Below are 25,471 nucleotides of genomic sequence, written 5' to 3' on the forward strand. Positions count from 1 at the left end.
TCATACCTGTAATCCCAACACTTTGGGATTCTGGGGCAGACTGAGGTCACCTGACCAGCCTGGCCAAGAAGGTGAAACCCTGCCTCTACTAAGAATACAAAAATTAGGCCGGGCGCGGTGGCTCACGCCTGTAATCCCAGCACTTTGGGAGGCCGAGGCGGGTAGATCACGAGGTCAGGAGATCGAGACCACTCTAGCTAACACGGTGAAACCCCGTCTCCACTAAAAATACAAAAAATTAGCCAGGCAAGGTGGCGGGCGCCTGTAGTCCCAGCTACTCGGGAGGCCGAGGCAGGAGAATGGCGTGAACCCCAGGGGGCAAAGCCTGCAGTGAGCCGAGATCACGCCACTGCACTCCAGCCTGGGCGACAGCGAGCCTCTGTCTCAAAAAAAAAAAAAAAAAAAGAATACAAAAATTAGGCCAGGCGTGTAATTCCAACACTTTGGGAGGCCGATGCAGGTGGATCACCTGAGGTCAGGAGTTCAAGACCAGCCTGGCCAATATGGCAAAACCCTGTCTCTACTAAAAATACAAAAATTAGCAAGGCATGGTGGCATGTGCCTATAATTCCAGCTACTCATACTTAGGAGGCTGAGGAGTATTGCTTAAACCTGGGAGGTGGAGGTTACAGTGAGCCGAGATTGCGCCACTGCACTCTAGCCTGGGGAACAAGAGTGAGACTCCATCTCAAAAAAAAAAAAAAAAATACAAATACAAAGTTAGCTGGGCACAGTGGCGCATGCCTGTAAGCCCAGCTACTTGGGAGGCTGAGGCAAGAAAATTACTTGAACCTGGGAGGCGGAGGTTGCAGTGAGCCGAGATCGTGCCATTGCACTCCAGCCTGGGCGACAGAGCAAGACTCTGTCTCAAAACAAAACAAAAAAACAAAAAGAAATGTGTGGGCAAGAGATTTCATTACTGTTAGTGGTAACTAGCTACCAGAAACAACAGTGCTGAGCCTCTGATCCTGCAGCTGCCCTAATTCCTCCCAGGGCTTGTGTTCCTCACCTTCTGAATCCCCTAAGTAGGTTGGCCACCACCAAGAGAATGGAAGCTGAGGGTGAGTTTTCATTGCCCAGGACTTTTATGACTGATACTGGCTCTGAGCAAAACCAACCCAACTGACAAACTCTACTAAGAATAATTAGGAAACAGACGGTGTCAGTAAAGGAAGGAACACAAAACATGATGGGAAAGATCCAACCTTGGAAAAGTAAATGAAGTAGAAAGCTTGATAATGTAGCAAGTCTTAAAAGATATAATTGTTTGAAATTCATTAAAATAAGCTTAGACAAGTTTCTTCCAGCTTGTAAAAAAATTCCTTGAGCCCACATAATCCTAACATCAAAACCACAGATATATTTAAAGAAATACAATCGGCCAGGTGTGGTGGCTCATGCTTGTAATCCCAGCACTTTGGGAGGCCAGGACAGGTGGATCACTTGAGGCCAGGAGTTCGAGACCAGCCTGGCCAACATGGTGAAACCCAATCTCTACTAAAAATACAAAAAAATTGGCTGGGTGGTGCATTGCCTGTAGTCTCAGCTACTCGGGAGCCTGAGGCAGGGGAATCGCTTGAGCCTGGGAGGTGGGAGGTTGCAGTGAGCAGAGATCGTGCCATTGCACTCCAGCCTGGGCAACAGACTTCATCTCAAAAATAAATGAATAAAAAAATCATATACCTATTTCACTCATGAATACATGAATAAAATCAACTTCAAAATGCACCATGACCAAGTTGGACTCATTCCAGGAATAAAAAGACAGTTTGCTATACAGTAGCCTCCCCTTATCCAGGGGGGATACATTCAAGACCCCCCATGGCTGCCTGATACCTTGGAAGATGGAACCCTGTATGTGCTCTGTTTTTGTCTATATCTACATACCTATGATAAAGTTTAATTTATAAATTAGGCACAGATTAACAACTAATAATAAAATAGAGCAATTACAATATACTGTTAATAAAAGCCATATGAATGTGGTTTCTCTCTCAAAATATCTTCTTGTACTCTGTTCAGGGTTAATCTGTCCTTCCATGGTTTATGACCTGGTGTCTTCCTCCTTTGCACTTTCATGAATGTAGGTTCTATCAGACATCATCTTCTGGAGGAGTCTGGTTTCACTGCAGTCTTAGTTTTGGATGGTTTCCTTTCTTAATCAACTTCAACTCCTCTGAAAATGTAGCAGCAGCTTTTTCATTGGCAAATGCAGCCTCTCCAGTCATTTTTATAGTTTTCAGTAGAAACCTATTCTTGAATCTATGTAACCATCCCTTACTTGAAGTAAATGGTTTGGTGTCAGGGGATCCCTTGCTATAGGCTCAATGCTTCCTGGCACAAAGCACTGCTATCAATCAGAACACATTTCTGTTCATGACTTCCACCTATAAATTTAATGCCTTTTCCATCTTAACTACACACTTATCACACAACATGGCCATAACTTTTGCAGTTTGAGGTGCAACAGTAAAACTAGCGTGAATTTATTTTTCCTTCTTCATGATTTCACGGCTGGAAGATTTGTTCTTACCACAGATCTAACAACTTCAGCATATGATTTCTTCTTTCCTTTTTGAGAACTTCCACTTTTTCACTTAAAGGAAACACTTCATGGCTTCTCTTTGGCATAACTGAATTGCCAGCATCATCATCCTGCACTTTGGGGCTGTTATTAAGTAAAACAAGCATTACTTGAACACAAGCACTGTGATGCTGCGACTGATCCGAGCACAGAGACGGCTACAAGTGACTAACAGGCAGGTTAGCGCCTAAGCGTCAAGATGTTGGACAAAGACAGGACTGATCCTGGGCAGGACGGAGCAGGACAGTGTGAGATTCCATCATGCTACCAGAATGGCACTCAATTTAAAATGTATCAATTGTTTATTTCTGAGATTTACCATTTAATATTTTCCATTTAATACTTTCCGATGGCAGTTGACTGCAAGCAACTGAAATTGTGGGAAGCAAAATGACAGACAAGAGGGGACTACCATATTAGAGATTTATCAATGTAACTGATCATCCATATTGAAAAAATAATGCCAAATATATGCAGAAAGCATCTAGCTCGACAACCCTCCATACATTTGCAGATGCCAGTTTTTGTGGGCCTCAGGTTGCCCACGTGATGAAAGCCAAAGACAAAGTCCCTGAGCCCTGGAAAAGAGAGAGCAGAGACCATACCTGCGTGTAGCTTAGCAGACTGGACACCTCCCTCTTGGAGAGTCGCGAGCTTGATCTTCGGCCTGTAGAGGAAACAGCCAGGGGTCTGTTTTGTGGGGGCAGGCACCAGCCTGGGGATCGGCCTTGTTGATAGGGGTTTTTCTCTGTGGCGTGGCCTGGGATCTCCCCTACACTATTGTCAGCCACAGGGATTTGCTCTCAGTCCCTCCATATCACTCATCTTCTCCATTGATTTTATTCATAAGACAACAGAGCCCTGGGCCAGGCACGCGACAGGACCCAAAACAACACTGAAGTTACCAAGAAGGGGAGCCCTCCGATTCCTTCCAGCAGGGTGCTGCCCATCCAGGGACCACTAACTACATTTCCAGGAACAATTCACTGCCTGCTGTGTCAGCCGCTTCTCAAGTGCTCCCATGTAGAGTGTGGCTATTGTGGGGAACAATGCAGAAATAGAACCCTTTCACGCTCGCAGGAAGTTCCATAGGATGGCACAGCTGAGAGGACAATGCCGGGCTTTCCAACCCAGCTGGGGCGGGATCCCAAGTGAGCTGGCTGGAGCTGCTCAGGGCAGGGTGGAAAGGAAGCACACTCCAGACCTCCCCCTCCCGACCCCAGCCCAGCTCTGAGTGGGGAGAGGGTCCCACTGTAGAAGGGCTCTCCGACGGCCCATGCCGAGACCACCCCTGTCATGACTGGCAGAGGACAAGGAACCATCACCCTTGTGTCAGGCTCAGAGTCCCAGCTGAGATGAGAGTCCCAGCGGGGAGGCCAAGGGCTGCGGGCAGGCGTGAAGGGCTCGAGCCTGCATCCCTCCTTGCTAGAGCTTTCTTCCCTCCCGGGGAATTGTGGTGGAAGTTGTCAGAGACTCTCCCCAAAGCCTCCAGTGGTCTGCAGTGACCGCTCACTGTGTCAGCGCCTGACACCACCCCAGTCCCCACTGCCCAGCCACCTCTGATCTCCGGGGTGCGGATAGCCTCCAGGATCGGGGGCGAGTCGGAGGACTGGTCGCTGCAGGCCCCGTTGACGAGGATCGAGTCTTCCCTCCCGCCGGCGTCCTCCTCTCCATTGAGATGCCTGGTGTCTCCCTTCATGCTTTCCTGTGGGAGAAGCCAGAATGGGTGGGGTGGAAGGGAAGCAGGGACACGAGAGGGGCAGTGTTCCCCCAGACACCCCGCCATGGGCTCTATGTTCTCAGGCCAAGGCCCCAGGATGCATTCTCAGGGTGATGCTCTTGCCCAAGTACCCCACCCAGGCTGCCCCTCATAGCCTCCCCCTCACCAAGCTCGGAGGCTCAGGACTTGGTTCCATGTGGACAGGCTGTCCCGAAGGCTCAGACGCCAGCACCCAGGACAGAGTGGGGAGGCCAGGGCTGGGGTCTCAGGCTCAGACTGCTCTGTGCAATTAGCCGGCCCCTTCAAACAATGCCATTTAGGACCTGCCTGTCCCGGCCCGTCTGCCGCCAGCCTCTGTCCCCTCTGGCCCTGGCCCCCTCTCCCTGCTCAGCCTCTGCAGGGGCTCAGGAAGCCAGTGCATTATTTTCCCTCCTGACCCCTTTGTTTGCTCTCTCCCTTCCCCTCAATCTCCAGGTCCTCTTCCCACCCACCCCCTCCTCCCCCACAGAACCGCTTCTCTCCTCTCCATGGCAGCACAAGCCCCGCCTCACCCCATCCTCCAGGGCCCATTGGTCTGCTGGCCTGTCGCTCACTCCCCTCCTCCCTCACCAGCTGGGGCTCAGAGTCCCAAGTTCCCAAGGAGGGAAGGATGGAGGCACAGGCAGAAAGCCTGGGGGCAGTTACCAGGAGGGGGACTCCCCAGATCCATTGTAGCCTCGCCCTCACCTCTGGGACTTGGCCTCCCCACTGCTGCCCTTCCTGGTCAGGTAAATCAGCTAACACACAGGGCCAGGGCCACACTGATGGGTTGGCAGGCTGTATGACCTCTGGGCTGGCCCATTGCCTGCAACATTATGGGCACATAGATTTTGTTGGATGCAAGAACCTGTATCTCCCCCTAGGGAGACTGGAGAGCTCATCTTCTAGAAAAAGAAAACTGACATACAGACTAGGTTATTCTCCAAGGTCATACAGCCCATCTAAGAGGTGGGGCCAGGATTAGATAGAGAACGAGTAAAAAACTCCAGGGCATAAATGTCAGCTGAAACCGAGTTTTCCAAGTCACTTGCCTTTGCTTTTTGTTCCACCTTTGGTTGGCAAAAATATTATAAAAGCCTAGGCATAATGAGACCTCCAGGCTCCCATCCCTGAGCCAGAAACAGCTCCAGGTCACTCACACCACACCCTTCTGTCCTGGAACCGTGCCTGGGAAAAGCTTCCCCAATAAGCTGCTGCCCATATGCACTGGGCCTCCCTGCCTCTGGGCTCCATCATGGAGACATACCAGCCCCTGCCAGACAACCCATGCTAGCCTCGCAGTTTATCTTCTGTCTGTCCATCCATCCATCCATCTATCTTAAGAGACAGGGTCTCACTTGGTCACCCAGGCTCGAGTGCAGTGGCGTGATCACGGCTCCCTGCAGGCTTCAACTCCCCGGGTTTGAGTGATCCTCCGGCTGGGCCCACAGGTGTGTGCCACCAGGTGTGGCTAATTTTTTGTAGAGACAGAGCCTGGCTATTTGCCCAGGCTGGCCTCAAACTCTTGGCCTCAAAGGATCCTCCCACCTCAGCATCTCAAACCAGGGTACCTTCTAGAAGCCACGCCTTGTATTACGGGCTCCGAGCTGCACTGGCGCCACTGGCATCGCCCACCAGGGGGCGCCATGAGCTCAGTCTGATGAGCCCAGTGGCGCCCCCAGGCAGAGGTGCAATCTGTGGTGGGAGCTCCCAATTCCAGACCCTGCACCTGCCCATTGCATGGGGCAACTGGACCTCTGCTGCTACTCCCTGTGTGGCCCAGGAGCCACGCAGGCTACAGTACCATCACCTGAGAGCTGGTTGGAAGAACTGTTGGAACTGGGAGCTGGTTGGAGAAATCTCCGGCACTAAGCTAGATGTCCTGAAGCAGGATTTTCTTTTTTCTTTTTTTTTTTGAGAAGAGTCTCCCTCTGTCGCCAGGCTGGAGTGCAGTGGTGCGACCTCTGCCAGGCTGGAATGCAATGGCGCGATCTCAGCTCACCACAACCTCTGCCTCCCAGGTTCAAGCGATTCTCCTGCCTCAGCCTCCTGAGCAGCTGGGATTACAGGCGCATGCCACCATGCCCAGCTAATTTTTGTATTTTTAGTAGAGATGGGTTTCGCCATGTTGGCCAGGATGATCTCGATCTCTTGTCCTCGTGATCCGCCCACCTCAGCCTCCCAAAGTGCTGGGATTACAGGCGTGAGCCACCGCACCCGGCCTGAAGCAGGATTTTCACAAGACATTTTAACACACACAAGTCATGCCTGGGTGATTAATATGCATGTTAAAGCAGTATTGTTCAGATTATAAACGTGTGCTGATACATAGCACCTAGGCTTTCTGTGCCTCACATGATCCAGGGTGTGTGTCAGCACCTGTTAAGGAATTTCCCCTTCCAAGGACAGGGGACATGCCTGAATCAGACCAATCAGCTGCTTCTCAGCCCTTTTTCTCCCAAGCCCTGACCCGGAAGAACAGGCTGGCTGACCTATGGCCAGTTCCTATGAGACAAAGTGGCCAGAATCCCAGGAAAGCTGCTGGAGTGTCGGTTCAGAATAATCATTAATTTCAAGCGTTTCACCTCAGGCCAAATCAGTGAACAAAGTAACCTAGTGGGCCTGGCATAGAGTGGGAGGTGGGGCTACCTGGTGTACCTGGTGTCTCCAGGAGGGTCCACCTCCCCAAAGTGCTCTGGGGGGAGGACACACAGGGTTTGTTTGTGGCCAGGAGCTGGTAGCAGACCAGAGGCCTGGACTGAAGGATGTGACCTCCTTTGCCTTCATCCAGGGCCTGAGGTTCTAATGTGTGCTGGGTTTCGCAGGCAACATTGAACCCCAGTCCTCAGACAGCCCCTAACTGGGTCAACAAGAAGCCAGACAGGAGTCTCACCTCCTAGACAGACCCAGGCTGACAATGATTAACCACCCTGGGCCTTCCCCCAGGGCCTCAACAGTGCCAACTGGCCACCAGCCTACCCAACGTGTGGGCAGCACACCTTCCAAAACCCGTATCTCAACTTTCAGGAAAAGCCTCAAGCCCCTAGAACAAGACTTGAGGGTACTGGAGAGACAGTCCAGGAAGAATACCCACAATAAATGGCACTAGCTACCTGGGTGCCCCCCAGGAGCAAACTGAGCGCTTAAATACACTTTCTTCTCATTGCATAATTCAATGTGATTTCATTTAAAATTCCTTCTGTTTTTATCACGACCCTACGTTTGCAGTGAAATTAATTACCCTCATTGCCTTATAGCCACAGCTGTGTAGACAGCACACACCAACTTCAGAACCTGCACCCGTGACTAAAGATGCCCAGCTCAGTTCCTCCCCTACCCCCCTTCAGTCTACACACAGGCCAAGACAATCTAGCCTCGAGGCATGTGCTGCTGTGTTCTCTCAGCCTGGAAGCCCTCCCCAACTCCCTACACCTCCTGCTTCCTTTCTCAGACCTCAAAACCCACAGCTCAAAATCCAGGAATAAAAGCTTCTCTCCTAGGCCTTTCCTCCCACATGTATAAATATATAAAAATCTCCCCTAATAATAAGGTCATCTTTTTTTCAGTGCTTACTATGTGTGTCAGGCACTGTTTTGGCTTTACTTATCTTAACTCATTTAATCTTTAAATGTGGTAAGTACTGTTATTCCTGTTTTGCAGATGGAGAAACCGAGACAGAGACTGACATACTACCTCCTTGATCAATATATAGGGAAGGTAAATAACATACAAATTTAACTACATGTTCTTAGAATCAGGACAAGAGAAATTAAACTAGCATCAGGTGTGTACTGGTGGATACAAATCTCCCCACCTCTTTCTATGTATCTCACTGACTTCATGATTCAAGGCTGGCATTTCCAGATAACACGGCCCCCATCACAAGCCAACTGCTTTATCTAATATGACCTATCCAGAGTGGCGGACATGCTGGATTTAGAACTGCATCATCCCACACTGCCACTTTAACATCAAGTAGCTAACAGTTCCCAGGGCCCTACTTACTGTAGGCTGAACACTGTCTACCACCATGGATTTTTTTTCTTTTTTTAAGATCAAGTCTCACTCTGTCACCTGGGCTGGGCTGGTGTGCAGTGGCGTGATCTCGGCTCACTGAACCTCCACCTCCCGGGTTCAAGTGATTCTCCTGCCTCAGCCTCCCGAGTAGCTGGGATTACAGGCTTGCACCACCATGCCTGGCTAATTTTTGTATTTTTAGTAGAGACGTGGTTTCGCCATGTTGGCCAGGCTGGTCTCAAACTCCTGACCTCAGGTGATCTACTCACCTTGGCCTGGGATTCACAGGCGTAAGCCACCGCACCCAGCCTGTCTGCCACCTCTTTTAACCCCCACCCCATCCTGGGGCAGGTCTTATCCCCCTGCCTTCAACAGGCTCAGATGAGTTAAGTCACCCAGAGAAGTGGCAGTGCCAAATCTCATGCCCAGGCAATGCAGGGCAAGTGCCTGGAATTGCCATAACTGAGACAGACAGACAAGAATTACAGAAGTTATGAACAATGCATCACCTATCCCAGGGATGAAGGGAGCTTCGTGGCTGGGACATGATATACCAGCTGAGCGTTTCCCTTCACAGGAGGTGGCTGCCTAACCTTGTGATGAGAGGTGAACTCTGACCCTTTCCCAGAGGCTGGGATCCAGCGTGTGATTCAGGGTGGGCAGCAGTGCTGGGTGGGCCCACCCAAAAGGTTCTCCCCGAGGGGCCTTCCTCATTAGTGCAGCAGGGTGCCTGTGCCCCAACTGAACCAGGTCAGATGTACTCAAATGCAATGTGGCAGACAGAGGGGTAGGTGGCACCCCCAATTAGACTCAGAGGAGGCTCAGGGACTCACCCCAACCCAGCAATAATGCTGAGAACTGATGTCACTCATTTCCTCCAGGCTGACACCAGCAGCAGAGCTGTTTCAGAGCACTTCGTAAATGTTAATTGCATTAATTAAACCTCACAATGCAGGAAGGGGGGTCACTTTGGTATCTGTCCCAACCCCTGGGGTGCAGTAAAAAATTAAAAACTAAAATCCTACATTCAGTGGAGAGTATTGATTTAAAGAAAAAATAAATAAAAATTCCACCTCCACAGCCTATGTTAGAGAAATATCTAGGACCAGGTGCTGTGGCTCAAGCCTGTAATCCCAGCACTTCGGGAGGCCGAAGCGGGCAGATCACTTGAGGCCAGGAGTTCGAGACCAGCCTGACGAACATGGTGAAACCTGGTCTCTACTGAAAATGCAAAAAAAAAATTAGCCAGTCATGGTGGTGGGCGGGTGTAATCCCAGCTACTCAGGAGGCTTGGCAGGAAAATCTCTTGAACCCGGGAGGTGGGGGTTGCAGTGAGCAGATTGCAGTGAGGTTGAGATCGTGCCACTGTACTCCAGCCTGGGCGACAAGGGGGAGACTCCATCTCAAAATAGAAAAGAAAAAAGAAAAGACAAGACAAGACATGGGAGACCCCAGAAAGACTGGAGGATGGGAAGGAGCAAGGGTTGAAAAATCACCTATCAGGTACAATGTTCACTCTTTGGGTAATGGATACACCAGAAGCCCAATCCCCACCAGTAAGTAATATACCCATGCAACAAACAAGCACATGTACTCCTTCAATCTAAAAAAAAAAAAAAAAAAAATGCCAGGCGCAGTGGCTCAGGTCTGTAATCCCAGCACTTTGGGAGGCCAAGGTGGGCAGATCACAAGGTCAGGAGATCGAGACCGTCTTGGCTAACATGATGATACCCCGTCTCTACTAAAAACACAAAAAATTAGCCGGGCATGGTGGTGGGCGCCTGTAGTCCCAGCTACTCGTGAGGCTGAGGCAGGAGAATGGTGTGAATCCAGGAGGCAGAGCTTGCAGTGAGCGGAGATTGCGCCACTGCACTCCAGCCTGTGTGACAGAGTGAGACTTTGTCTCAAAAAAAAAAAAAAAAAGAAAAAAAAAAGACACCATAAAACAATGCAGTAGCCTGTAAAAGTTAAGCCCAGGGAGGGACACCACACCTAGGTGAAGTAGAGAGCGGGAAGGATCCAGGCAGCAGGGACAGCACATCCAAAGGAAAGGGGGCCAGACTCAGGCTGTCCACACTAGTGGCAGCAGCAGAACACATGACAGAACACAAGGTCCCAGTACTGTGCTTTTGCTCTGTCGGATAAGGAACTTACCCTAAATTCCAGAAAACATCAGATTTACAGGAAAGCAGCAAAAAAAAAAAAAAAACAACACTGCCAGGTGCGGTGGCTCATGCCTGCAATCCCACCACTTTAGAAGGCCGAGGCTGGAGCTTGGGCTCAGGAGTTCAACGCCAGCCTGGGCAACACAGCAAGACCTCTTCTCCATTAAAATATTTCTTAAAATTAGCTGAATGTGTTGGCCTGCCCCTGTAGTCCTAGCTACTCGCCTGTAGCCCCAGCTCCTCGGAGGCTGATGAGGAATGATCACCTAAGCCTGGGAGGTTGAGGCTGCAGTAAGCTATTGTTATGCCACTGCACTCTAGGCCCAGTGATAGCACAAGACCCTGTTATAAAAAAAAAAAAAAAAAAAAAGCCCAATATTTCTCTCAAACCCCAGTTTTATAATCTGTGAAATAAAGTAACCCACCCAATTCAGTGGGAAGTTGGTACCAAGGACCCCTGCATAGATGACACAGTCATGATACCTGAAGTCACTTATTCTCATGTGCCATCTTGCTACCCACCATAGCACCACCCCACAAGGCCAATCAAGAAGTATCCACCCCATCACCCTCCACAATTCAGAATGCATTTGGGGAATTGCTCAGTGCCTCTAGGTCATGAGTACATGTACCACTGTCATCCTACAGTATAAGCTGGGACCTTGGCATAAGCAGAATTATCAGAAGAGTGTGTCCATACAAAAAATTAACTGGGCGTGGTGGCACACACCTATAGTCCCAGCTATTCGGGAGGCTGAGGCAGGAGAATCGCTTGAACCTGGGAGGCAGAGGTCGCAGTGAGCCACTGCACTCCAGCCTGGGCAACAGTACAGGCTCAGGCTCCGTCTCGAAAAAAAAAAAAAAAAAAAAAGCCAGGTGCGGTGGCTCACGCCTGTGATCCCAGCACTTTGGGAGGCCGAGGAGGGCGGATTACCTGAGGTCAGGAGTTCAAGACCAGCCTGACCAACATGGAGAAACCCCGTCTCTACTAAAAATACAAAATTAGCCAGGGTGGTGGCACAAGCCTGTAATCCCAGCTACTCAGGATTGCACCATTGCACTCTAGCCTGGGCAACAAGAGCGAAATTCCATCTCAAAAAAAAAAAAAAAGTGTGCGTCCAAACAGGGGAAAACCAGACAAGTGGCTATCTGCAGACTGTGCATGACACCAAAATACACTCAGATGTTTGTCAGCGCATTGGAATAAAATCACGTCATTACCTTTTAGATAAGTAACAGGAAAAAAAAAAACTAGGACCATAAAGATCTGAAAAGATGACAGTAACTTTAGAGTCTAAACTTTTTGCCCTTTATACAGAAATCACAAACACCCAGCCCCTTCCCCTATATACACTTTGAGAACCCCTTGAAGGATGTGGCAGCCCCAAGGGGTGGTCAGTGGTAACTCAGAGAATGAGGGGCAGCATTGGAGCAGAATCCTAGGCACTGCCATGCCCAATTCCTGTGGCCACCTACCCCTTGGCAAAATCAGAGCCAAGGGCCCTGTCCCCTCCTAAGAGGGCAAAGGAGGTCAATATTCTGGAAACAGACCCCCTCAATCTTGGCCCTTCCCTCACAGTGGGCTGCACCTGTGGCTTCAACTAAGAACGCCTTAAATCTCAAGTCTACATAGCTACACAGTATTTAGTCATCTTAAGCCTAAATACCTACACGGCAGGGATACTGGTTCAGTCTTTGGGATAGTAATCTTGACTGTGTCATCTAAAATGCCTAATGTCTGTATCCTGTTACACAGGATTCTACTGCTCAGAAACCACCCAGTTCAAAGCTCTCGCCAAGGCCTCTGTGCAAGGGGGTCGCTGCAGTCCCATTTGTCATAGCAAACACTGCAATCAAATCACAGTCAAGAGGACTGGTTAACTAAATTACCTGCTTCCACAATAGGGGGCAAAGAGTGCAGTACTTATTGTTAGACAAAGTTATATAAAGTGAAAACAAGAAGCCTGCATAATACAGTATCAATTATTAATGTTTAAGCCATTTCTCTCCGGCATTTCTTCTCTAACTATAAAAATTCATACTCAGAAGGAAGGTTTGGGGGTTAACTACCTTAAGCCCATATAACTTTTACAATCAGAAAACATATAACTCACCTCTCTAAGAAACATTTATTTGAATTAGGCCACTCAGGTTTAATCAACATAATTATTTGATTATTTGTATATGGTATGAGGTAGGGAGCTAATATTTTTCCCCGTAAGTAAAGCCAGACACCTATGAATACATCCCAACTCTATATTTTATTTGAACTTCCCATATATGTGTAGTATGTTTTGAGGCTCAGTTTTGTTTGGTATTTATCCTTTACCACTTCTTTTTTTTTTTTTTTGAGATGGAGTCTTGCTCTGTTGCCCAGGCTGGAGTGCAATGGCATGATCTCGGGTCACTGTAACCCCTCCACCTCCTGGGTTCAAGTGATTCTCATGCCTCAGCTTCCTTGGGATTACAGGCGTGTGCCACCATGCCCGGCTAATTTTTGTATTTTTAGTAGAGATGGGGTTTCACTATGCTGGCCTTGAGCTCCTGAACTCAGGCAATCTGCCCACCTAGGCCTCCCAAAGTGCTAGGATTACAGGCGTGAGCCACTGCACCCAGCCATTGCCACTACTTTTAATCACTACAACTGCTAGAGCAAGCCTGCAAGCCTTATTGAAAAGTTCATTTTCTCCCTTTAGTTTGTGGTCTCTCATTTTCCTGTTCCCTTCTGCTCTCTAGATTTCTTTAAGGGAGCTTAGTTCTTCTACCAACAGACAAAGGCACAGCATTTTTAGTTGTTTCAACATGGATAGACTTTCAAATAAATTATTTCTATCATAACCAGAAAATATGTCCTTGTACATTATGTATTGAAAAGGTAAAAATCACAACACAAAGAAAAGCTAGGCATGTTACGGGCGCAGTGGCTCACGCCTGTAATCCCAGCACTTTGGGAGGCTGAGGCGGGCGGATCACGAGGTCAGGAGATCGAGACCATCCTGGCTAACACAGTGAAACCCTGTCTCTACTAAAAATACAAAAAAATTAGCCGGGCGAGGTGGCGGGTGCCTGTAGTCACAGCTACTCGGGAAGCTGAGGCAGGAGAATGGCGTCAACCCCGGGGGCGGAGCCTGCAGTGAGCCGAGATCGCGCCACTGCACTCCAGCCTGGGCAACAGCGAGACTCTGTCTCAAAAAAAAAAAAAAAAAAAAAAAAAAAAAGAAAAGCTAGGCATGTTATATTCACAGCAAAAAAAAAAAAGCCAGGGACAGTGGCTCATGCCTATAACCCCAGCAATGTAGGAGGCCTAGGCAGGAGGATCACTTGAGCCCAGGAGTTCAAGATCACCCTGGGCAACAAAGTGAGACCCCAACACTACAAAAAAAAAAATTTAGGCCGGGCATGGTGGCTCATGCCTGTAATCCCAGCACTTTGGGAGGCTGAGGCAGGCTGATCACCTGAGGTCAGGAGTTTGAGACCAGCCTGACCAACATGGAGAAACCCCGTCTCCACTAAAAATACAAAATTAGCCAGGCATGGTGGCACATGCCTGTAATCCCAGCTACTTGGGAGGCTGAGGCAAGAGAATCACTTGAACCCGGGAGGCAGAGGTTATGGTGAACCAAGATCATGCCATTGCACTCCAGCCTGGGTAAAGAGCGAAATTCCGTCTCAAAAGAAAAAAAAAAAATTTAAGGCCAAGCATGGTGGCTGAAGCCTATAATTCCAGCACTTTGGGAGGCCGAGGTGGGCAGATCGCTTGAGGTCAGGAGTTCGAGACCAGACTGCCTGGCCAACATGGTGAAACCCCATCTCTATTAAAAATACAAAAACTAGGCCGGGCACTGTGGCTCACGCCTGTAATCCCAGCACTTCGGGAGGCCGAGGTGGGCGGATCACCTGAGGTCAGGAGTTCGAGACCAGCCTGATCACCATGGAGAAACCCCGTCTCTACTTAAAAAAAAAAAAAAAAAATTAGCTGGGGGTGGTGGCACATGCCTGTAATCCAGCTACTTGGGAGGCTGAGGCAGGAGAATCGCTTGAACCTGGGAGGCAGAGGTTGCGGTGAGCTGAGATCACGCCATTGCATTCCAGCCTGGGCAACAAGAGCGAAAAACTGTCTCAGAAAAAAAAAAAAATTACAAAAACTAGCCTGATGAGGTGGCGGGCACCTGTAATTCCAGCTACTCAGAAGGCTGATGCAGAAGAATCATTTGAACCCAGGAGGTGGAGGTTGCAGTGAGCTGAGATCATGCCATTGCACTCTAGCCTGCGTGACAGAGCGAGACTCTGTCTCAAAAATAAAATTTTTAAATTAACTGAGCATAGTGGTGCACAAGTGCCTGTAGTCGAAGCTACTGGGCAGTGAGGGCTGCAGTGGGAAGACCACTGGAGCATTGGAGTTGAGGCTACAGTGAGCTGTGATTGTAGTACTGAACTCCAGAGACCTGTCTCAAAAAAATTTTTAAAAAGTAAGAAATAGGCCGGGCACAGTGGCTCACGCTTGTAATCCCAGCACTTTGGGAGGCCGAGGCAGGTGGATCATGAGGTCAGGAGGTCGAGACCATCCTGGCTAACACGGTGAAACCCCGTCTCTACTAAAAAATACAAAAAAAAAAAAAAATTAGCCGGGCGTGGTGGCGGGCGCCTGTAGTCCCAGCTACTCGGGAGGCTGAGGAAGGACAATGGCGCAAACCTCGGAGGCGGAGCTTGCAGGGAGCCCAGATGGCGCAACTGCACTCCAGCCTGGGCAACAGAGCGAGACTCAGTCTCAAAAAAAAAAAAAAAAAAAGTAAGAAATAACTGCTAGTACGTGTCACAACACAAATAAATCTCAAATATCTCAAAGTAAGTAAAAGAATCCAGATGCAAAGGGCTATATAATGTATGGTTCCCGCTTGAATTAAGGAGGCGGAAGTTGCAATGTGCCAAATCGTGCCACTGCACTCCAGCCTGGGCAACAGAGTGAGATGCTGTCTCAAAAATAATAATAATAATGTACGATTCCATTTATATGACATTCTGGAAAAAGCAGTACTGCAGGGACAGAAAACAAACCTAGAGAAGGAAAAAAGAAATGTCAAAATTAAGGCCTACAGATAAGGGAACTGCATATACACAAATGGCTTTAAAAGAAGCCCATGATCTCACATAAAAAACACTTTTCAAAAACTGTCCACAATTACCTAGTGGGGGCTCAGATCTGCCTGCCTCAAGGGTCAAGAAGCAGGCCTGCAAAACAGTCAGCTGCACCCACAGAGAGCACCAAAGCATCTTAACCCAGCACATTTTGTGTGTCCTGCCAGTTCTGTGGATTCAGCCAGGTGCCGGCAGAGGTTTTGGAAAGAAATTTCCAACAGTGGGCCGGGCATGTTGGCTCACGCCTGTAATCCCAGTACTTTGGGCGGCCGAGGCGGGCGGATCACGAGGTCAGGAGATCAAGACCATCCTGGCGAACATGGTGAAACCCCCTCTCTACTAAAAATACAAAAAATTAGCCAGGCGAGGTGGCGGGCGCCTGTAGTCCCAGCTACTGGGGAGGCTGAGGCAGGAGAATGGCGTGAACCCAGGAGGCAGAGCTTGCAGTGAGCCGAGATTGAGATCGTGCCACTGCACTCCAGCCTGGGCAACAGAGTGAGACTCCATCTCAAAAAAAAAAAAGAAATTTGCAACAGTGTTTTAATGCAGTTCTACTCCTTGCTAGTTGTGTGGTTGTAATAACAATCATATTTAGTACTTTTTTTTATTTTATTTTTTTTTTGAGACGGAGTCTCGCTCTGTCGCCCAGGCTGGAGTGCAGTGGCGCAATCTCGGCTCACTGCAAGCTCCGCCTCCCAGGTTCACGCCATTCTCCTGCTTCAGCCTCTCCGAGTAGCTGGAACTACAGGCGCCTGCCACCACGCCCGGCTAATTTTTTGTATTTTTAGTAGAGATGGGGTTTCACCGTGGTCTCGATATCCTGACCTCGTTATCCGCCCGCCTCGGCCTCCCAAAGTGCTGGGATTACAAGCGTGAGCCACCGCGCCCGGCCTAATCATATTTAGTACTGAGCAGTTCCCCTAATTCAGCATCCTGCTTACAGCTCAGCATGTAACATCCTAGGGCAACATGAGGACACAGGTGACGTTTGCAAATTCACCCAAGGACTTGGGAAAGCCAGTGCCTAAGCTTGAGGCTCTTCCTCCAGTGCCACTGTCAGGGTAGGGCTTCCTTACCCATGGTGCCAGACAACTCCCAGAGTCAGAGAAAATGGCTTGCCTGGAATATAATGAACACTTAAGTCTTCATCACAACCATCTTTTCACAAAAGAGGGGGGGCCTGTAGCTGGCTCAGTGGGACCCTAGTTATTGTCTCCCCATTCCCATCTCCAGAGCCTCCTGTATCCATTCAGATATGAGTTCTACTAGGCTTCAGAAACCATGATAGTAATTAGGAATCAAAGGCAGGCAAGGGACCAGACACAGTGGCTCACACCTGTAATCCCACCACTTTGGGATTACACTTGAGCCTAGGAATTTGAGACCAGCCTGGGCAACATAGCGAGAGCCTATCTCTATAAAAAATTTTAAAATTAGCCAGGCACGGTGGCTCATGCCTGTAATCCCAGCACTTTGGGAGGCCGAGGCGGGTGGATCACCTGAGATGGGGAATTCGAGACCAGCCTGACCAACATGGAGAAACACCATCTCTACTAAAAATACAAAATTAGCTGGGAATGGTCGTGCATACCTGTAATCCCAGCTACTCGGGAGGCTGAGTCAGGAGAATCGCTTGAACCCGGGAGGCGGGGGTTGTGGTGAGCCAAGATCCCACCATTGCACTCCAGCCTGGGCGACAAGAGCGAAACTCTGTCTCCAAAAAAAAAAAAAAAAAAAAAAAAAAAATTTAAAATTAGCCAAGCCTGGTGGCTCTCACCTGTAGTCCTAGCTACTCAGGAGGTGACTGAGGTGGGAGGATCACTTGACCCAGGAGTTCAAGGCTGCAGTAAGCTGTGATTGCACCACTGCACTCCAGTCTAAGCAACAGAGTGAGCCATGTTGCCATGCTGCCAGGGCCCATCACTGTACTGGCTGCAGCAAACGCCCTACAAAGGCATCAGCACTTCTGCTGGAGCTGGGGCCCAGTGGCAGCCTGGGTTCCAGCCCCAGCTCTGGCCCCAGAACACACACATACAACAGGACACAAATGCTGCTGGAATCCAGGAAGAGCCTACTAAGAGACAGGCCTGCTTGCAAAGGAAGAGTTAGACCCTTGACTCCCAAGTCCCCTCCCTCAGCCTGCTGCTCTGGAGACAACCACTCTTCTTCAGCCAGGCAGGCTGAGGCTCTGGACAAGAACACGAGACAGCAGGGCGCACAGGCTCACACCTGTAGTCCCAGCACTTTTGGAGACTGAGGCAGGATTGCTTGAGCCCAGGAGTTTGAGACCAGCTGGGGCAACATAGTGAGACTTTAATGTTTCTACAAAAAAATTTTAAAAATTAGATGGGCCTGGTGGCACGTGACTACAGTCCCAGCTACTCAGCAGACTGAAGTGGGAGGATACTGGAATGAGCCCAGGAGTTCAAGGCTGCAGTGAGCTATGATCGCACCACTGTACTCCAGCCTGGGTGACAATGCGAGACTTGTCTCAAAAGAAATAATTAAAAAAAAAAAAAAAAAAAACACAAGAGCTTACAGACTGGGACAAGTGGAGGAACAGATGCCAGACTGAGACCTCGCCAGTCTCCTGGCCCTGTAGCCAGACCTCCAGGGCAAGGTACTGGAAAACTGAGTATCCCTTAATATTGGAGGGAACACAAGGGAACACCAAACCCTACAATATTCTCAGGCAGATAAATGATGTTGTAGCCATAAAACAAGACAAGGACGCCATTAAAAATTGAATTTGGGCCAGGCACAGTGGCTCACGCCTGTAATCCCAGCACTTTGGGAGGGAGGCTGAGGTGGGCAGATCGCCTGAGGTTGGGAGTTCAAGACCAGCTTGACCAATAGGGAGAAACCCCGTCTCTACTAAAAAAATACAAAATTAGCCAGGCGTGCACCACCATGCCCGTAGTCCCAGGTACTCGGGAGGCTGACACAGGAGAATCACTTGAACCAGGGAAGCGGAGGTTGCAGTGAGCCAAGATCATGCCATTGCACTCCAACCTGGGTGACAAGAGCAAAACTCCATCTCAAAAAATAAAAATAATTTAAAAAATTGAATTTGGGTGTGTTGGCTCATGTCTATTATCCCAGCACTTTGGGAGGATGAGGAGGATAGATTGCTTGAGCCCAGGAGACTAGCTTGGGCAATGAGGTGAAATCCCATCTTTACAAAACATACAAAAATTGGCCAGGCATGGTGGTGCATGCCTGTAGTCCCAGCTACTCGGGAGGTTGAGGCATGAGAATTGCTTGAACCTGGGAGGCAGAGGTTGCAGTGAGCTGAGATCGCGCCACTGCGCTCCAACCTGGGCAACAGAGTGAGACTGTCTCAAAATATAAATAAGTAAATAAAAAATAAACTAGAGCAGAGGTCATACCTATACTATTTTGTTTGAATGAATGAAAATATGTGAGTGAAGCCGGGCGCGGTGGCTCATGCTTGTAATCCCAGCACTTTGGGAGGCCGAGGCGGGCGGATCACGAGGTCAGGAGATTGAGACCACGGTGAAACCCCGTCTCTACTAAAAATACAAAAAATTAGCCGGGCGTGGTGGCGGGCGCCTGTAGTCCCAGCTACTGGGAGAGGCTGAGGCAGGAGAATGGCGTGAACCCAGGAGGCGGAGCTTGCAGTGAGCCGAGATTGCGCCACTGCACTCCAGCCTGGGCGACAGAGCGAGACTCCGTCTCAAAAAAAAAAAAAAGAAAAAAAAAAAAAAAGCATGGCCGGGCACAGTGGCTCACGCCTGTAATCCCAGCACTTTGGGAGCCCGAGGCGGGCAGATCAGGAGGTTAGGAGATGGAGACCATCCTGGCGAACACAGTGAAACCCCGTCTCTACTAAAAATACAAAAAATATTAGCCGGGCATGGTGGCAGGCGCCTGTAGTCCCAGCTACTTGGGAGGCTGAGGCAGGAGAATGGCATGAACCCGAGGGGCGGAGCTTGCAGTGAGTGGAGATGGCGCCACTGCACTCCAGCCTGCGCGACAGAGGGAGACTCCGTCTCAAAACAAAAAATAAAAATGAAAAAAATAAATAAATAAAAAGCAGCCGGGTCTAACAGCCACGCCCATAATCCCAACACTTTGGGAAGCCGAGGCGGGTGAATCACTTGAGGTCAGGAGTTTGAGACCGGCCTTGCCAACATGATGAAACCCCATCTCAACTAAAGATACAAAAATTAGTCAGGCGTGGTGGTGTGTGCATGTAATCCCAGCTACTGGGAAGGTTGAGGCAGGAGAATTGCTTGAACCCGGGAGGCGGTGGTTGCAGTGAGCTGAGATCACACCACTGCACTCCAGCCTGGGTGACAAAGCAAAACTGTCTCAAAAAAAAAAAAAAGAAAAAACGAGAAAGAAAATGCTCACCACCAAGAGGTAATAGTACCTGTATCTTCCAGAACCTCAGTTCTATCACCTGTAAAAGGGTCCCAGTGAGAACATGAGCTCCTCAGCAAAGGGGAGACAGGTCTGCTCAGCCTCTTTTTACAAGATAGTGGCCTGCACATGAAATGAATTCCACACTTCACCAGCCCTGGTCCACCGTGAAACTGGAAATCATCCTGAAAATTCATGATTTAAAAGAAGGCCGGGCGCGGTTGCTCACGCTTGTTAATCCCAGCACTTTGGGAGGCCGAGGAGGGCGGATCACGAGGTCAGGAGATGGAGACCACGGTGAAACCCTGTCTCTACTAAAAATACAAAAAATTAGCCGGGCGTGGTGGCGGGCGCCTGTAGTCCCAGCTACTCGGAGAGGCTGAGGCAGGAGAATGGCGTGAACCTGGGAGGCGGAGCTTGCAGTGAGCCGAGATCGCGCCACTGCACTCCAGCCTGGGTGACAGAGCGAGACTCAGTCTCAAAAAAAGAAAAGGAAAAAAACTCCACTCAATTAGTAGTATGTGCCTGGGCTAAGTACTGGTGTCGGGGAGAGAGCGCACAACCTTATACCTCTGAAAAGTTTCACATTTAGCTGAAACTGGAAAAGGCGTCTAAGCCTGGAGGTGAGGCAGCCGGCCTAAGAGCTGTTCCAGGAAAAGGAATCCCAAGGTAAGTTTTCCTTGAAGAACTTGCCCAAGTCCCCCACTGGACGCAGGTCCATGGGGCTGCAATAATGATGGGCGACAGGCGCCTCTGGATCACAGGCCCCACGTGGCTGGAGGAAGGGAAGGAAGCAGCCTCTCAACCCCACCTCCCTTGCTCCTCCCTTAGACCCCTGCAGCTCCCAGCTACCGTCTTCCCCTCCCCCCATCCTTTGGGGGTTATGTCTACGACTTTAAGAGCAGGATGCCACTGGCCCCAGTCCTTGTCCCTTTGTCTCAGCGCTCTCCACCCCAATGGGAAAAGGTAAAGGATCTCACTTAGTTCTGCAATTACACCTTTGCAGTAGGCCCCCATGCGTGGCAGGGAGGGCTTTAAAAACGGCCCCAACCCTTATAAAACAAAACCAAACTCCGTTCGAAAGGGAACAAAGGCGGTTCTTCCTGCCAACTCCCTAATCGTGGACAATGATTGAGAAAAGCTTTCAGAACTGAGAAAGAAATTGACCACCTTCGTGAAGGCAGGAAAAGGAGAGGCTGGCAGGGGTGCCTCCCTCCATCCCCAAATCTCAGGAATGGCCACCCTAAAATGAGGGGTTATTGGTTATTAAGTACAGACATCAACACTCACCATGTGCTGACCCTACACAGGCACTATCCCACTGCCTCTTTACCCAGGCCCAATGTGGTAGAGGCTATTACGCCTCTACATCTGAGGAAGATCAAGGGCTGAAGAGGTTAATTCACGCACAAGACTGGTTTCATCCTTACACAACTCTATTAGTAGGACTATTGCTAATTCACAGATGTAATAATTAAGGAACGGAGAGCAATGAACTTGGCGAGACAGGGTTTAAATACATGCTGAAGAACTAAGAATTATGCTTCCCTAAGGAAGGAAGCTTGCTTAGCCCGTGTGCTAGCTAGTGATTCCAACAATGGCAAACATGTATTGAGTGCTTACTGTATACCAACCCTATAAACTAAGCACCATCATCTCAACTCTGGAAAAATCAAGTCCGCACCTGGCGTTTCCAAGGTGGGTGAACAAGAAGCCCCAGCAGGCCTGGTAGAGGAGATAATAGCTGTCTCCCAAAAACTGCCACCCATCCGCCAAAACCCACCGCACCCAGAACTCAGGAGGCAACTCAAAGTTCATACTCTGCCCTTAATTCCCTTTAATTCAAACACTTCCCAGCTTCGAGGGAGGGTGGAAACACGGGGGCCCAGCGAGCCTCTCTCCTAGACCAGGGGAGAAAAAGGGAGCAGGGAGGGCTGGAGGCGCGGGCAAGAACTGGGCTCGGATCTCCATCCACTGGTGAGATCCTCCAGCCGGGAGCCTGGGCCCAAAGGCAGCGCAGTCTTACAACTTGTTAGGTCTTTCTCCGCTTCTAATTTCTCCCCGATAAAGTGGGGCTTGATACACCCTCCCCATGCATCAACAAGCCGGGAAGCTTATCTTCCAGGAGCTGGTGCTAGAGGTTTTGCGGCCTTAGTGTGCGAGTCTGGGAAGTGGGGCCAGCCGCACACGTGAGTTAGGCTAAGAATGGAAAGTAAGACCCCAGGGTAGGCGGCGTGGCCGGGGCAGGGAGGCGCCGCCCCTCCGGCCGGCTCCTCCCGGGCCAGGTGTGCACAGGCAGAGGGCAGCCCCGCTGCGCCCCGCGCTTGGTGGCTCAGCTCGGGAGCACCCCGGGAGGTCGCCCTCTGCCTCACGCCCTCCACGCGCGCACACCCCAGCCCGCGCGAGTCTAAGCCCACACTCACGAACTCTTTCCTAAAGCTGGGATTGGGGGAAGGGACAGCGCCTCGCCTGAAGACCCCACATGCCAGTTGCAAGGGGCGGACGCCCACCTGCATGGCAGAAACCCCTCCTCACCTCCTCCGCCCCTTAACTTTTCCCAAGGCAGAGGCCAGGTGAGTACACCCCCTGCTCATGACCAAAGCCACTGTTCATGCTCTCGACGGACACCTCCTCCCCCTCGAGTCTGGATCCCGGGAAGCCAGCGCGTCCCCCTCCCTGAGAGCAAGCTTCTCTCCTCTTCGGGCTCCTGGAGGCAGCAGACGCGTCCCTTCCTCTCGTATCTCCGGTCCCCGTCAGACGTATGTCCCCCGCATCCCACCCGCTGCCCTCGTTCCACCCCAAGCAGGGTCCGTGGACGTTTCCTCACCCCCCAAACCCAACCCGGTCTCCAGCCCGGCGGGAACCCCTCCTCGGGAGGTCCCTGGAGAGGGTCTCTCCCCGGCAGCTTCGGGAGCCCCCGCAGTCCCCTCCCCTAGCAGCCCTCGAAGCAGCCGGCGGCCGAGCCTCCCCGGGGCCCCGGGGCGCTCACCTGCCGCAGGGCTGGCTCGGGCGCGGCTGGGCGGCGAAGCCGCGGGTCGGGGCTGGCTGGCGGGAGGCCGGCGGGCGGCCGTACAGGGCGCCGGGCTCGCGAATCTCCGGCGCCGATCGCCGAGCTAGGTTTACTTGGGCCACTTAACCCCAGCGCTGCCGGCCGGGCAGCTTTGCCGCCCGCTCGCCCGACCGCCAGGGAGCCGGTCCCGTCCGTCGGGGGGCGCTCGGAGCGTCCACGCGGGCTGCGGCCGCGGAGCCGGGAGCGGCAGCTGCGAGGAAGCGGCGCGGGCCGTACGGGGCAGCGGGAGTGGGTGGGGAGGGGGCGGTGCCGACTCCCCTTGTAGCCCCGGCCCTGCCCTCGCCCCGCCCCCGCCCGGGGGCGCCCCCGCCGCAGCCACTCAGATCCCCGCCCGGGCGCGGGGGGTACGGGGGGGCGGGGACGAGGGAAATTTGAAATCGCTTGGAGCCTCCCCTCCGCCCCTCTCTGCGGGCTCCGCCCTCTGGCCCCCTGCCCTCCCAACCCCGGGCCAGTGAAATCACCCTGGGGGATCAGAAGCCCTAAGCGGGAGGGGTGGGGTCAGACGTCCAAAACCAGACTCCTTCTGTGGCTCTTTTTCCCGGGCTCCTTTCAACCCGAACGGAGACACACACAGGCCTGGAGGCGGGTGCTCAGAGAGGGCAGGGCCCCCACTGTAGTCACACAGCACCAGAGTCTCCGCTTTAACCCCCACCTCCAGCCGCGGTGCCACCGGGGCGCCGCGGAGCCCCTGCGTGTCATCCTGCTTTGGACCCTCTGCCTCGCCCTTCCTCCCTTCCTTCCACCCAGCCCGGCCTTTGTCAGCCATCTTGAAGGGAGAGGAGGGCAGGGGAGGGAAAAGAAGACCAGCGGGTCTCTGGCTACCTGGGTTCCAGACCCTGCAGGCATGGACGGACTGAGGGAGAAGCCGCCCTCAGCAGGTCTCCCCACCTCTGCCCTGAAATGACCATTGAACCACTGGAAAACAGCACTTCCTAAAATTTATCTGACCTGCGACTTACATATTTGCTTGTTTACCTGCTTGTGGTCTGTCTCCATGCAGTAAACAGGATCTCAGTAGATGCTCAATAAATATGTGTTGAATGAATGAATGATTTATATCGCCTACAAGCCCCTATAGGAGCCTCCCCTTTCAAGGTATCTACTACCTTAACCCCTCTCTGTCTTCACTCCAACTTCTCTGCTGCTCCTCAATACACCAAGCGTTTCCTTGTGATGGTGAGTTTGACCTCACTGTTCCCTACACCTGGACATTTCTTGCCCAGATCTTTGCAGGACCAGATTCTTACCCCTCAGTTTTCTCCCAAAAGGTCACTTTCTGGAGACGCTTTTCCCGATTACTCCACCTGAAGTCTCCCCTGCCCATCACCCCTATCCTATTTCATTCTGTTCCTAGCACTTACCGCGATCTGAAATTGTTTTGCATATCTGTTTTCCTGTTTACATCCCCCTACACACACACACACACACACACACACACATACACACACACACTATGGGAGCAGAAACCACATCTGTATGCGTCCCCAAGTGCTTATAGTGGATGGGGGATGCATCAAAACGAGCTCAATACAAGTTTGTTGAATGAATGGGCATGGGTTTCCTGCCTTCTGGCCTCCAGCTCCCTGAGTTACTCCACAGCTTTCTCCCTGTATCTCTTACCAGGTGAGTAAATGAGTGAAGGGTTAATTCTTTGGATGCTGCAAAAGTGTCTATACTTACTGGATCTTATTCTACCTAAGAGCTTGGGGAGAGGCTAGGGAGATACCAGAGAGAAACGGGCTCAGCTCAGCGCCCTGCCTGGCGGCCAGCAGGGCCTCTTGTGAATGAAGAGCAGGACTCCTTGGCTTTCTGGCACAAACATACAAATTGGTGTCCAGTCCATTGGTGCAGGAAGAAGAGGGTCTCTGGAGAGGGCCTGTAGCTTGTCTCCACCATCTGGGGCATATCTTTTTTTTTTTTTTTTTTTTTTTGAGACAGAGTCTCGATCTGTCACCCAGGCTGGAGTGCAATCACGCGATCTCCGCTCACTGCTACCTCTGCCTCCTGGGTTCAATCTCCTGCCTCAGCCTCCCAGGTAGCTCGGATTACAAGCACCTGCCACCACGCCTGGCTAATTTTTTGTATTTTTAGTAGAGACAGGGTTTTGCCATGTTGGCCAGGCTGGTCTGGAACTCCTGACCTCAGGTGATCTACCCGCCTCGGCCTCCCAAAGTGCTGGGATTACAGGCATGAGCCACCATGCCCAGCCTGGGGCTGTTATTAGAAAGAAAACAACATATATAAACAGGTCTGAAGCTGGGCGCGGTGGCTCACGCCTGTAATCCCAGCAATTTGGGAGGCTGAGGCAGGCGAATCACAAGGTCGGGAGTTCGAGACCAGCCTGGCCAATATGGTGAAACCCCGTCTCTTCTAAA

General features: G+C 50.9%; 1 protein-coding gene across 19 annotated transcripts in view; it reads right to left on the bottom strand.

Annotated features, from left to right (window-relative positions):
• Positions 1-23,330, bottom strand: part of DNMT3B (DNA methyltransferase 3 beta) — a 49,670-nt gene extending 26,340 nt beyond the window's left edge. For 13 of the 19 annotated variants that reach the window (XM_055266770.2, XM_055266769.2, XM_063633713.1 and 10 more), the window contains exons 1-3: positions 23,016-23,330; positions 4,142-4,289; positions 3,190-3,251 (exon numbers count right to left, since the gene is read on the bottom strand). In XM_055266770.2, the coding sequence (XP_055122745.1) occupies positions 3,190-3,251; positions 4,142-4,283 (204 nt within the window). In that variant the 5' untranslated portion in view covers positions 4,284-4,289; positions 23,016-23,330. Of the gene's footprint in view, positions 1-3,189; positions 3,252-4,141; positions 4,290-4,470; positions 4,765-23,015 lie in introns of those variants that run through there. The other 6 variants (XM_063633706.1, XM_063633707.1, XM_063633716.1 and 3 more) reach the window with 2 other exon arrangements.
• Between the last annotated feature and the right edge of the window lie 2,141 nt (positions 23,331-25,471).

The sequence above is a fragment of the Symphalangus syndactylus genome, chromosome 24 (genome assembly GCF_028878055.3).
Source record: "Symphalangus syndactylus isolate Jambi chromosome 24, NHGRI_mSymSyn1-v2.1_pri, whole genome shotgun sequence".
In the NCBI taxonomy this organism is placed as follows: Eukaryota; Metazoa; Chordata; class Mammalia; order Primates; family Hylobatidae; genus Symphalangus; species Symphalangus syndactylus.